The sequence below is a fragment of the Pelodiscus sinensis genome, chromosome 4, assembly GCF_049634645.1.
Source record: "Pelodiscus sinensis isolate JC-2024 chromosome 4, ASM4963464v1, whole genome shotgun sequence".
NCBI classification, from domain to species: Eukaryota; Metazoa; Chordata; order Testudines; family Trionychidae; genus Pelodiscus; species Pelodiscus sinensis.
In genome coordinates this window covers 115391096-115405298 of record NC_134714.1, presented here as the reverse complement: position 1 = coordinate 115405298, position 14203 = coordinate 115391096, and the positions used below count along the sequence as shown (strand labels likewise).

The following is a 14203-nucleotide window of genomic DNA, read 5'->3' as shown; positions in this document are numbered from 1 at the left end:
AGCTGCAGTGTAGACATACCTATACTCCCTGTCTCTGGTTTTCCAGCTGGATAATAGTGCTTGCTTGCTTTAGAGGGATTGTGAGGCAGAAATAATTACATGTCTTCAAAATTCTTTGAGACATCCTGATTGCAGTTGCTATCGAAAGTGCAGGATTTTTGAATGGTCCTGTAGCTTTTATCTTGATGGGAGTTATTTGAGAGAAACTCCATGTGGAGGTGTAAAGTTGACATTGACTAAGAAGATCAAGGTAAATATTCCCTGTGCCTTGGCTCTGTGCAGATTTTACAGCACTGTAGCCCTTTGTTTTTTTAAAAAAAAAACCCATGCTTTCTTGAAGTGGAGAAAAAGAGGTGGCCTTTGAAACCATTGGCATTTTCACAGGTGCTCAGTGTGGGCTTAACTCTGTAACAACGAGGGAGTGAATATAGGTCAATGCTGAGCACTTTTGGAAATTGTACCTGTTAGGTTTAGGGACTTCCTTTTTTTTATATGAGTTATCAGATATGTCCAAATCCCATTGCAAACTCTCAATATGAAATGCGGTGGTGCAGTCTGCAGATTTGCTTTCCTTTCCTAATGCTGACAGTTCTCTTAGGGTATGTCTACACAGCAAAGTTATTTTGAAATAACTTTACTAGCAGCTACACAGCCAAACCATTATTTTGAAATTAATTTGAAATAGCGGAGCACTTATTTCAGATTTGATAAACCTCATTCCACGAGGAATAACACCAAATTCGAAATAGCTATTTTGAAATAAGTGCTGTGTAGGCACTTATTTTATTATAGGGGGCCTCCAGCTTTCCCAGGGTGCCCTGGTGGCCACTCTCTCTCCCTCCCTCATCCCTGGAGCCCTTAAAGGGGTAGACTCTGGCCACAGTGCCTGTGCCAGCTCCAAGCCTGTCAGCCCAGAGCCAGCAGTCACTGCCCCTGACCCAGTGACCCTAAAACATGAGTCAGCAAGCAACTGGCAACCAGCCCTCCACCGCTCCCAGGAGCAGTCTGCCAGCTTCCAGGAGCCTGCCAGAGCCCGGAGAAGGCGGGTGCTTTCCTGGCACAGGGTGGAGATCATGGACCGTATTCAGGTTTGGGGGGGATGCCCTCAACGTCCATGATCTCCGCACTAGTCAGAGGAACACAGCTGTCTATGGCAGGATAGCAGCCAGTCTGGCCACCAAAGGCCACATGCGAACCCAGGAGCAGGTTCACATGAAAATCAAGTTGGTCTAGCGAGACCCCCAACCCTGAGCCCTGAACTTCCCCTCCCCCTTCCAGCTTTCCCTTGCTTCCCCCTTCCAGCTCCCTCCTCCCAGGTTTTCCCCTCCCCTTTCCCCCTCTCCTTTCCCCAGTCTCACCAGAGTTTCATCCCCCCTCCCAGTCTTGTTCAATAAACCCAGTTTCTATTTTTAAACATACTTGTCTTTTATTTGACATAAGGAAGGGGGGTTAGAGAGGGATAAGAGGAAGGACGTGAGGGAGGAATGAGGCACAAGCCCCTAGTGGGGCAGACCAGGGAGACTCTTAGTGCTCCTCAGGGTGGAAGCTCTCCCGCAGGGCCTCCTAGATACTGACAGCCCCCCGATGGACCTCCTGGATGGCAGCCTGCAGAAAGTGCAGTCAGGCTTCTTCCATGAGAAGCACCAGAGTGCCCAGGGGCAGCTCTGGCTCCATGTAGCCGAGTGCTGTGGTGTACCGAATGAGGGCAACCAGAGCACGCAGAGACAAAATGCTTTGCTGTCCCTCATCAAGGTAGGCAAGCAAGCAGGGTAACCTGAGAACTGGCTGTCCTGGGGTGGAGCGGGGAGTCCCTTTAAGCACAGACCTCAGATAGCCTCAGACAGCAGCCACACAAAGTAACTCCTGACCTGATGCCCTGCCGGACCTGGTTCCGGCCGGCTTTAAATGCAATTCAGCGTCCACTCAGTGTGGACATGCTCACTATTTCAAAATGCATTTTGTGTGTAGATGCGTTATTTTTGAAATATCTTAAGATATTTTGAAATAACACTTAAGTGTAGACATACCCTTAGTTTCTACATAGGGAAGTATGAGCGAATTATTCTTGTCTTTCTTACAATAATTCACTATATTGCCTGTATGTTCTATTATTTTAATGACTTGGTACTGATTAGTATTTCTAATATTTCAGAACTCTCCAAGAATAGCTTGGAAAATGTGTTATCTCAAAGCATAATTAGTTTACATTGAGGACATGTGTTGCTCAAACAGATGTTCTTGATATGTTGGCAGATCATTTCAATACATTCTACCAACACTTTCTAAATATACACACTCAAGTAGCTGCTTAACCTCAGGGGCTTTGAACTGTGACATAAATTTGACATTTTATATTTCCTGATAGTATAGCCATGACAACTCAGTTTCCCAGGAACAAATCTGTAAGGCCTTGATCCTGCAAAGACTTATGCATCTGCTTAACTTTGTGGATGGGTAATAGTCCCATTAAGTAAATGGGATTATTTGCAAATGTATAAAATTAAGTACATGCATAACTCATCATTGGGGCTTAAAATAATTAAAATGTATTTGAAATCACTATATATTGACATAGTGTAAGAACTTTTATTTAAAATATCTAAATAAACTGCATTTCTTTAGTTCTTAAATGGATTACATTATTTATTTACTAGTTTAAATTTAAAATATTCTTCATGCTGTCCTACATGAAAAATTAAAGATAGTTCTTGCCTATAGATATGTGAAAGTTATCCTATTTACTAAGAAGGATTTCATTGGAAGCATCATCAGACATGAGATCTTCGACAATAGATTGACATTTCATTTATTCTTCAAGTTGATTAGTGTGTTTAATTAAATTCTTATATTCCATTTTCCTTGTCTTGTATCACTCTTAATAGAAATTCACTTCCTTCTTTCAACACATACGTAATAATTTTATTCTGAAAGACTTAATGAGATTGGAGCTATCTAGGCTATTGTAGTTATAAGAGCTTTTAATTATTTTCCCCTTGCATTATTAAAGGTAGTAATAGGATAGCTAAACTATACTGAGTACTTACTATAGACTAGTGATGCAATAGTGTAGACTAACAGATAAGCAAAAGCTTATAGGTTAATGCTATAGACATTTCTTTCCCCTTTCCCCCTGCTGCAGCTCTGCTTTTAAAGTGTATTAGGAGCCAGGCAGGCAGGCAGCTCTGCTCAGTTCTGGCTCACGCTGGGTCCGGGAGATCAGTGCCCCCCGCCCCTGCTTCCCCCAACACGGACAGGGGCTGCTGCCACCCCACGCTACTGTCTCAGTATCAGAGGCAGCAGCACAGGGTGACAGGCAGCTGGTCCACAAGGGGAGCTAAAAAGTTAAGGTGACTTAACTAAAGATAAATTAAAATGCATTTAAACCCTGTCTGAATGCTCTCAATCAGAAATGGTCTAAATTCACTGTAACTTTATCCTTCTTAAAGGTTACTTTTAATTCTGAATGAAAGCAGCCACCCAAGACTCTCTTGAATATTTTACCCCTAGTCTGTTGTTATTTATAGGAAAATTTAGTAGTTAGTTTTTTCCTTGTTTGAGATTTCATGTCTCGTGTTAGTTCCATTGATTTTTATGTAATTTTATTTTTTTTACTAATATAAATAGGCTGCCAAGCAGTTAAATCAATTTTCTACTGATACAGAAAACTTTCTCAGTGCAAACCACATTGATGCTTGTGCATGAATTTGAAGACGAGAAAGTACTATTGAAATTCTAATTGTTTTGGTTTAAGATTCATATACTTTTATACTGAACTTTGTCCCCCTTCTATATTTGGCACTTCCTCAACTGCATCCACATCACATTTGTGAAGGCATAATATCTGTCTGACTCATAAGGAATAAAATTGAGTACTGTAATTACTCCCTTGGATCTTGGTTTAACATTACTACTTGTAGAAGTTCTTATTTTTATGTTTCTTATTTTGCCATGATTTTCAGACAATAATTTTAAGAAGCCACTGAAGTGGAGGACAGTATGCTTTTAGGGGGATTCATAGAGATTTTTCCATACACTGTCATTGTTAATTACATCTTTGATCTAGAGCTAGTGATGTCTATTTACAAAAAATAGCTTACCCAAGTTGCACAATTCATACCCACCCAGAAAGTCACTTTCATTCTTGTGATGTAATCAAACTAAGTTTGATTTAATTTCATCTGCATTTTTATGACAATGACAAGAAGTAAACAAATGAACAAGGTGAATTAAACTATTAATAGTTCACAGGATAGTCTGTGGCTGTGATAGGTTTTTGTGAACGGATAGAATCAGTTTTAGATCACAGACTTGAATTATTTGGAAATGCTTTTAAATGTGATAACGGTTAGCACCGGATTACATAAATGGAATTTCTGTGAGTGTCAAAAAGTAGTATTTGAATAATAAAGTTAATGGACTCAGACTTTTTTAGGCTGAAAAACTAGGAAAATCATTTGTTTGATTTTTACAGAGTTTAAAAACTACTTGCAGATAGAGCTCAAGAGAGAAAAATGGGATGTTGGGAAACTTATGCAGTTTAGGTTTTTTGGGTACACAAAATTTCAGATTTCCAGATTTCTATCCTCAAATCTGTCAAGTTTCCCTCATTTGGAAGGAGAATCCACCACTTTAGATTTAAAAACTGCCTAGCTCTCTCTAAAGACAAAAACTTATTTCAATTTTCTTCCCTGAGACGCTAAAATCTCCTTCACTTTTGGAAAACAAAAGCAAAAGCCTCTCCCAGGTTTTATTTGTCATCGCTTCCTATCCCGGTCTCTCTCTAGAGAGGAGAAAAAGTGTTAGATACACTTCCTTTTCCGTTAGCAATCCATGCTAGACACCTCCTGTGCATCATGAATTTTAACCTATGGAATAACAACACTTCCTAGTTACTAAACAGGAATTTCTTTAAGGGCCCTGTACTTTTGTACTTCTTGTAAAAATTGTTTTGAGGTACTAATTGCACCATAGCTACATGGATGTGAACCTCAGAAATATAGAAGGCTTGAAATATGTACCAGTCACCTGCTAGCCAGAGGCAGACCCAAAAGGTGGAGTCTCATTTCTGAATATTCCCTGGTGGGAATTACAATCCTTTCCCTCCTTTTAACAGCTAGGGATTTATACAGGGTGCTATTCCTGCAATCCAAGCAGGATTTCTGTCTTCCTTGCCAACTTGCATTCGTACAGGTCTTTTATTTTAACATATAGCTGTTCTAAAAGAAAACAAAAATTGGTGAGCTACTGGGATTATATTTTAATGTGACAATTTCCAGCATGGTAGATGGACTTTACATACAAGACCTAACATTACCCAAGAGCTGTTTGAAGTAGGATAGAATGTGTTAGTTTCTTCCTCTTTCTCTCCCCCCACCCCACCAAAAAAAAATTTTTTTAAGAAAGATTTTGTGAAGTGGTCAATGGCTGCACTTTTCTATGGAGAGGATGTGGGGTCTGGGAAGGAGGTTGAGTGCAGAAGGGTCCTTGGGGCAGTGCAGGAGGGGTGAGGAGTCTGAGAGGGAGTTTAGATGAAGAAGGGGGTTGTGATCTGAGGCAGAGACTTGGTGTTCAGGGGGCCTGGGTGCAGGAGAGGAGTGGTTGCAGGGTCTTGGAGGAAGTTGTGACCTGGAGGAGGAGGGAGAAAGGGAGTGTGTAGAGGATTTGGGTGGTAACATGGAGCAAGTGGGGGTGGTGGCCTGGGTCAGAGAGTTGGCGGGAAGGCGGAGGTACAGGGTGCCAGAGGCAGGCTCAGGCTAGGGGGCACTTACCTAGGCTGTCTGCCATAGCCCCAAGCTGTTCAAAAGGACTGGCACCCTGTGGCTTTCTGTTCCAAGGGAGGGGGAGGCATAGCACTCTGCCTCTTTCCCTCCCCCCAGAAAAATCTCTGCTTCTGTTGGCTGGAGGGAGCTGAGAGATTTTGCTTGGGGGTAGGGGCATTACACGAGACCTCCTCCTCTCCCTGGCCCCTGGAGCAAAGAGCAGCCAGCTAAAGCAGCATGAGCTGCTCTGTTCCGAGTGTCTCCCAGCAGGGTAGTCAGTGAGCCAGATCCAGCAGTCTGGCAGGTCAAATTGGTCCATGGGCCATATGTTGCCAGCCTGTCCTACCCTCGCCCCAAACATGTCAGACTTTGATGTAGAGTGTGGCAGAGGGGACCCTATATCTGTACCGCATTATGTTAATTCTTGGCTTCTGAAACAGGCCCTTAGTGTTATGGGCAGCTAAGTATCAGAATGGCATTCCAAAGTGTCCTGGACACCACAGTACAAATCAACAATGGAAAATTAGACACCACTCTCTACAGAAAACCCACTGACTCATACAGTTACCTACATGCTTCCAGCTCCCATCCAGAACACACCATACGATCCATCATCTATAGCCAAGCCCTTCGATACAACCGCATCTGCTCTGATCCCACTGACAGAGAAGAGAAACTTCAGGATCTCTACCAAGCATTTATAACCCTCAACTACCCACCCGGAGAAATAAAAAAGCAAATTGAAAAAGCCAGACGAATACCTAGAAACCATCTACTTCAAGACAGACCCAAGAAAACTAACAATAGAACACCACTTGTCATCACCTACGACCCCCAACTTAAACCTGTCCAACACATTATCAATAAACAACAGCCTATGAACAGGATACCAAACTCCAAGAGGCTCTGGGAGACAGATCCATAGTCTCCTATAGACAACCACCTAACCTCAAGATGATTCTTACCAACAACCACAGGACATACCACACTAATACCAACCCTGGTACCTTCCCTTGCAACAAACCCCGTTGCCAGCTTTGTCCACATATTCACTCTGCTGATACCATTATTGGACCTAACCAAGTGAGTTATAAGATCAAGAACACATATTCCTGCGCATCCAGAAATATAATTTATGCTATCATGTGCCGAAAGTGTCCGTCTGCTATGTACATTGGACAAACGTCTCAGACACTTCGCCAAAGGATCAATGCCCACAAAACAGATATTAGACAGGATCACAAATTAAAAACAGTTTCTTGCCATTTCAACCGGAAAGGACACTGACTCAACGACTTAACTACCTGCATCCTGCTTCAGAAGGCTTTTAAATCTGCACTTGAAAGGGAATCCTCTGAACTGTCATTCATGCTAAAATTTGACACTTTACATCTGAGTCTAAACAAAGGATCTAGTTATCTTACCCATTACAAAGATAACTTCCCTAATTATCACCTCTAATATCATTAGCCCACAGACATTCACCTCCCCCCATCCCCCTTCTGTACTAAAATTTGATTTGTCCTTTTCATATGTGTTCATTTTTTTAAATTGTATCCTTTGGTATATATGGCTGTGACTATTTTCTTCCACTATTTGATCTGAGGAAGTGGGTCTGGCCCACGAAAGCTCATCATCTAATAAACCATCTTGTTAGTCTTTCAAGTGCTACATAGTCCTGTATTTTGCTTCAGCTACACCAGACTAACACGGCTACATTTCTATTACTCTTTTACCAAGGATTGACTGAGCCCATAGGGAGGTCTTAGACTCAGGGAACTGTAAATGTGGCAGCAGATTGTTCTTGGATTCGGTAACTCAGTATTGCTACATATCCCGCAGAGCCACCTACTGGCTCTTTATCTCCTCTGAGGAAGTGGGTTTTGCTCACAAAAGCTCATGACACTATATATATATATATATATATATATATATATATATATATATATATATATATATATATATATATATATATTTGTTAGTCTCTAAGGTGCCACAAGGGGCTACTCGTTATCTATTAACTGTTGATATAGAGAGAACATTCTTGTAACATTGACTCCACTGTGCTATCCCTCCAGTCCTGCCTTAAGTGCAGCTCTGCTGAACAATAGGAGCTGAGTAATAAAGTCTCCAAATCTGAACATCCAGTCCCTTGCTTAAACCATGCATCATGCTATTCTTTCAGCAGCTAGGCCTTCTGACATAGATAATCCAAAGTGTGTGTACCTTAGAGCTGCTGCAGGGGAAAGACTGCAGTAGAGCGGAATTGCATTGTTATTAGTCATGTTTCTTTCTTAAAGGTGTGTGCAGGGAATATTTTGGTGCGGAGTTATATTTATTTTTTCAAGCTATTAGGGACATTTGTATTGTAATAGTTATTAAAATAAACTTTGAGGTAAAAACAAACATTCGGGGATATGCCTATTATAGGACAGTGCAGTAATTTGAAGAATGGGACAAAATTTTATTTTCCTTTCCTGATTTCTAATAGTGCTGCAAGTGAAGGATTGCCGAGGATACCACTTGGTGCCTCTCAGCATCATTTATTCTTTTAATCCCGTCCCAGCATTTTAATAGTTGGATTGCAGTGCTAAGCACATTGCATGCTACAAAATTCCTTGTAATTGGTAGGTATAATGAGAGCGATTTAATCAATCACCATGTCTGCAACTGGCAGCGCCAAGGTAATGCTGAATGGTGATTCGCTACTAGGATGAGAGGGGGACAAATTCTCCAGCTGTGTTGGAGGAGCGCAACAGTATATGGGTCATGAACATGGGAGACTGGTATCTCTGTGTTGCCTGTGGTGCAATTTTAAAACAATCTTGAGTTGTGGGACTTTTTGTTTTGGGACTACAGAATCCAGTCAAACCAGAATGATCTTGAAAATAGGAGGAGAAGGATCCTATTTTTAAGGCACTGGACTGGAATGGTTTTGGGCTGGATTTCTGGGTTTGCAAACTGCCTGTGAGATCCAAGCAAGTCATTTCACATCTCTGGGCTAGATTTACAAAGGTTTTGAGGTGCCTAATGATACAGATGTTTATTGCCTAGTGAAATGTTGAAAAGTATCTGACCAGAGTTAGGCACCTAATTCCCATCGATTTCAATAGGAGTTCAGCACTTAACCTGCTAAATGGGATTTTCAGAAGCACTTAAGTACCTGTTCTACCTTGTGGTGCCTCAGTGCCTTTGACAATCTGGCCCGCTGTGCTTCAGTTCTATACCTGTCACATGGGGAAATTTTTCCTTTCACCTCTTTACTGTTTTGTCAAGAGTGTTTTAAACAGACACATAGTCGTGCTTTGGGCACATACAGCATGCAGCCTCTAGATGTCTACCATCTGCTATAAATTTGAGAGAGTTTGTCTGTCTGTGTGAGTGTCTGTTCAAGAACTCCCCCTAAACCGTAAGAGCTAGGACTGCCAAATTTGGTATGCAGCTTCCTCTGATCCTAACTTAAAGGGTTTGGTTGTGTCAGGAAAATGGGATGTGCTTGGATTGCTTCTCATAAAACCATACAGAAAAGACAGAATCACTAGACAGGTAAAAGGGGCTGGCTAGGGGTGTACTCCCTCCTCTAGGACTGCCCCAGCCCCAAACCACCCACCCCTTAGGCATCCTTTAGGAAGGGGCGGGGAGATTGAAGCTTCCGCCACCCCCATTCATACAGGAACGTTGCTGGCTGTTTGTTCCGCCAGGGGAAATTGTACAGTTTTCTGCACTTCTCACTCTGCCTGGAGAGCATAGGGGGCAGACGAACCTAGACTTGCCCCAGCCAGGGGATGTGCACCCGTCCCCCGGATGTGCCTGTTGGAGCTGCAGCAGCCATGGAGAGGTGCTTCACACCTGGCCCCAAGCTGCTGCGGTGAGACAGATTTGGAGTAGTCTTCTATCCCCGGAGCCTGCATACTGAAACACTGCTCCTCAGCTCCCCCCACAGCAATGATTTACATGAAGAAAAACAAAAATTAATCAAGTTAAGGACCAAAGCGAATCTGGGTAAATCTTCTAGTAATAAAATAAAAAACAAGCAAACTGTTGCACATCCTTTAGTGGAATTATGACCTTTAACTGAACAGTTATTTGGTGTTCCTAAGAGCATATATTATTATCTTTGTTTACATTAAGGTAGCACCTGAGAAACCCAGTTATGGACAATGATCCCATTGTGCTAGGTGATGTACAAATGCAATGAAATACATTGCACATTTCAATTGCCCCTTTCAGAAATATTTACTTAATCATGGCCCGTTGTCCTTTGGATTTATGACTGAAGAGGGAAAACACTTGGTAATAGCTGCCTCCTTCCATCATCCAAACCAAAACAACAACAACAAAAAATCAGAGAACAAGTAGTACACTCTGTTATTAAAGCTGCTTCCCAAAATTAGGTTTTCTGTGTTCCAAAAAGATGTGTGGGGGGTGTGCGTATGCATGCATGTATATGTAGTGGAAACCTGTAACTTTAATTTTTTTAAAAATGAGGTCCTATTAAAAACACCAGAACAGTAGTCTAAGCTTGGCAGTCTTTCAGAGGCTTGTTTCAAACAAACATAAGATTGAATGTTTATTTGATACTCAGATGCTAAAGTAAGTTGCCTTGAACTTAAAGAGGGGGAGGAGAAGCTGACCAGGGAGCCCTGAAATCAACAGTACTGTGTCACTGCTGGAAAACCAGTTTTACTGGTACTGAAGCATTGGATTCTCGGACACACCTTTCCAATTCCCTCACCGCCACCCAAAAACTCACCTTTCCTTAGACTGTTACTGTATAAGTTCTGTTTTGTGTCTTGCAGTAAGAAAAAGGGTAGGCTTTCAGTTGTGTTGCACAATTTAACATACAGTATTTATGCCCATTTTCATTTATCATGTTATTCAAACTAGTTCTGCTTGTTATGTTAGATACACTTGCAACACTTCTACAGAACTGCTGCTGACAGACTTTTTAAACTAGTGATTTTGATTAAAGGCTAGCAGAGTCTTGTTCAGGGGTAGGCAATAATTTTTGATGGGGGGCACTCCAAGATTTTGGTAAGTGGACAGAGCCACGCTTTTCTATGGAGGGGTTGCAGGGTCTGGGATAGAGGTTGGTGCAGAAGGCAGCTTGGAGTAGGTAGGGGACTGAGGTGCAGGAGAGGGTCTGGGGTCTGAGAGAGAGTTTGGGTGAAGGAGGGGGTTGTGACCGGGGCAGGAGTTTGGAGTGCAGGGTCTGGGAGGGGGTAAGAGGGCAGGAAAAGATTCTGGCCTAGGGGAAGGCTGTAGGAGGGGTGACCTGGGGAGGGATGCAGGGGGTCTAGATGTTTTCCCCTACACTTCTTGTGCCTGTCTCCCTGCTTTGCTGTGGTTCAATGCTGGCTGTGACATTACAGCATAGTATTGAGAAGACGTGTCCGAGGGAGAGAGAAGAAATTAATTGACCTGTAGGATAATTATATTCACAATTTCCCAAGTGGCCTCGCTTCTGAAGTTATTGAACACACACTGGTGAAGTTTCTGGAATTTGATATTTAATCTTTCCTGGGTCACCTTTTAATATTCCATGCAAGTATTTTGACTTCACTGTAGAACAGTGCTTTGTAATCATCTTGCCTTTTCCCCAAGGCATTACTCTTGTCTTTATGGTGGGCAGTAGCCTTTTATTTTTAAATAAAATAGAGTATCTTAATATCTGGCACGCATTCCTGTTCCAGTCATACACTCAGCTAAGGCCTTTTCCGTAATAATTGCAACTCTGTATATTAGGTCACTCAGAATCTTGGTGTACTTCGTGTTTTTGTGTTTCTCTCAGACATAAATAGTTTATGGTCACTATTCTAATCTTCCAGAAGATCCAAGTAAGCCTTAATCTGGTGCTAGTATTGCTTATCATTTTCTGCATGTCTCATTGAGCAGATGACCTTGTCTGCTGGATGGTCTTTTTTAGATCCTTTAGCTAGATGATCCCATTTCTCAGCTTGCATATGCAGAATTTAGAAGAAGGAGCTGCTCTGCTTAAAAATGCCCCAGATAGTTTAAAAACAGTGCCACTGTTTCCTGCAGGAAGCAGAAACTGTAGTTTGCTTTACAGTTGGAACAAATACAAATGAACAGGAAGCTCCATCTGCCAGTCTTAAGATAACACAGGCAGAGGATATTCTCATTTTGTTTATCTGGTTAAGGCTTCTTGATGAAAGTGACATCAAGTGACTGGCACAGTAATCTGTTAGCTTTGACCTCCCTTGGACATTTTTGGATACTGCACAGTGGCGAGAGAGTGCAAATCCATGAAGGGAACTCTGGTATGTCCCTACAGATAAGAGACTGTTCCACATGTCTACAAGGCTACTTTTCCTTCTGTTATATACCTTTTGTGGCCTCAACTGCATTGGTGAAGGGAAAGGTGTGACATTAAGCAGCATGTTTCTCCACCCTAACTTGACACATGTATTCCTCAATAAAGCACATGGCAGATCCATAGGTAATATAAATTGAAGAATTAGAGCTGCCCGATGTTTAACTTGTCTCCTTTTCTGTAAAGACTAACCTATTTACAGTACTAAGCTTCAGAGTGGTAGCCTGTTAGTCTGTAACTTGAAAAACGTAAAAAACAACAAATGGTTCTGCAGCACCGTAGAGACTAACAAAACATGTAAATGGTATCATGAGCTTTCGTGGGCACAACCCACTTCTTCAGATACCATGAGCTTTCGTGAACACAGAAGTGGGTTGTGCCCACGAAAGCTTGTGACACTATCTACATTTTTTTGTTAGTCTCTAAGGTGCTGCTGGCCTAGTCTTTTTTTTTTTAAGTTTTCTATTTACTAAGCATTAGTGATTATCCTTGGAGAGTTCCTGCTGATGCTGCCTTTGGCTACAGATCTTTGCAAGTGATTGCTCTTCTCTAAGCCCTTGCTAAAGTAATTCATGCTTTGCCACTTCCATAGCATCTGGACACAAATTAAAAGGTTACATTTCTAAGTTGTCTATTGTGGAGGCTGTTTAATTTCCACCATTTAAAAAACTGCTATCAGATTAATTGGTTCTCTGCTGAATCTGTTCGCTGAGTTGGTTAAGCAGCAGACAGTTAGCTAGCACTTTTAATACAAGGATTTCAAAGCTGACAGCTGCAATGAGCTTAATAGACTTAAGTAACTGTTAAAGGTCCCCAAATCAGTCCAAAGGTAGAACATAGGAATTCTTTCTCCCAGTTCTTTGTTTTCACCCCAGTCCACCTTCTATTTTAAAAGGAAAACTTTTTAATAAACACATTAAAGTTCTGGAGAACCTCTGATCTCCAACATTTGCACAACCAAGTACTCATTTACTTTCATGGACCTAGACTGTTCAATGTCCCATTGATCCACGTTGATCGTAAGACAAGTTTTCCCCATACATGCCCGATATCAGATAAGGAATGCAGCTCTATGTGGCATTTTAAATACATATTGCTGTCTTACTAAAAGGCAAGATTTTCTTAAAACACACAAAAAATTCTTTTTACTGGGATGAATTGATTTAAATCACGATTTGAATTCAAGGGAAGAGCCTAGATTTTAGGGACATTGTACTACTCATTTTTCCTATTGTACTCATTTTTCTAAAGAAAGGTGAATTCTCATTGGTTGATCTAGCCATTCAAATATGATGGTTTTAAACTAAATTGAGCCTTTACACTAGTTTTGGTACCTCCCTGTATCTTGCATTCCTTCCCCCCAAAAACAAAAGAACTAATACTTTGGCTCATGTAACACACATGCTTTTTACTCTACAGTATTTTATTTAGGATACGTCTACACAGCAGCATTATTTTGGAATAACTGACATTATTCCGAAATAACATAGTGCACATCTACACTGCCAGCCTTTATTTAGAAATAATGTTGAGCTGGAGGACGTCTTACTCCAACTCTTGTAACCCTCATTTTACAAGGAGTAAGGGAAGTCGAAGGAATAGTGTTCCTCCTTCGACTTTCTTCTGTGTGGATAGTGCCAAAAGCCGAATTAAGCTATTTCTACTTCAGTTACGCAATTAATGTATTTCAAGTTGTGTAGCTTAATTCGATTTTAGCTCTGCCATGTAGACGTGCTCTTAGGGACAGAGAGGGAGGAAAATGAGAGAGAAATTGTAGGGCTATTAAGCGATTAAAAAATGTAATCGATTAATAGCACGATTAAAAAATTTAATCACGATTAATCATGTGTACTTCCCCTATGAAATGCCATGGCGGTGTTTCAACAGGGCAGCACTGCATGGACCCTGGGATAAGCTGGAATCCCAAGCTGACCTTGGGCTCCATGCAGCGCTCCCCTTGGAAGCACTGTGGCGGCATTTCCAAGGGGCAGTGCATTAGGAGCCTGGGATCAGCTGGGAACTCCAGCTGATCCCTGGCTCCACTGTTGCAAAGCCCCTTTGAAGTACCACTCTGACGCTTCAAAGGGGCTTTGCAACAGTGGAGCCAGAG

The 14203-nt window shown here is 41.7% G+C and overlaps 1 protein-coding gene across 3 annotated transcripts in view; it reads left to right on the top strand.

The window, feature by feature from the left end:
• The window catches only part of KCNQ1 (potassium voltage-gated channel subfamily Q member 1), a 584035-nt gene that overhangs the window by 72848 nt on the left and 496984 nt on the right, over positions 1–14203 (top strand). Inside the window, exon 1 of one of the 3 annotated variants that reach the window (XM_075928135.1) lies at positions 8803–10793. The exons of the other annotated variants lie outside the window; for them this stretch is intronic. Within the exon in view, the coding sequence (XP_075784250.1) occupies positions 10771–10793 (23 nt within the window). The 5' untranslated portion in view covers positions 8803–10770. Of the gene's footprint in view, positions 1–8802; positions 10794–14203 lie in introns of those variants that run through there. 3 annotated transcript variants of the gene reach the window in all.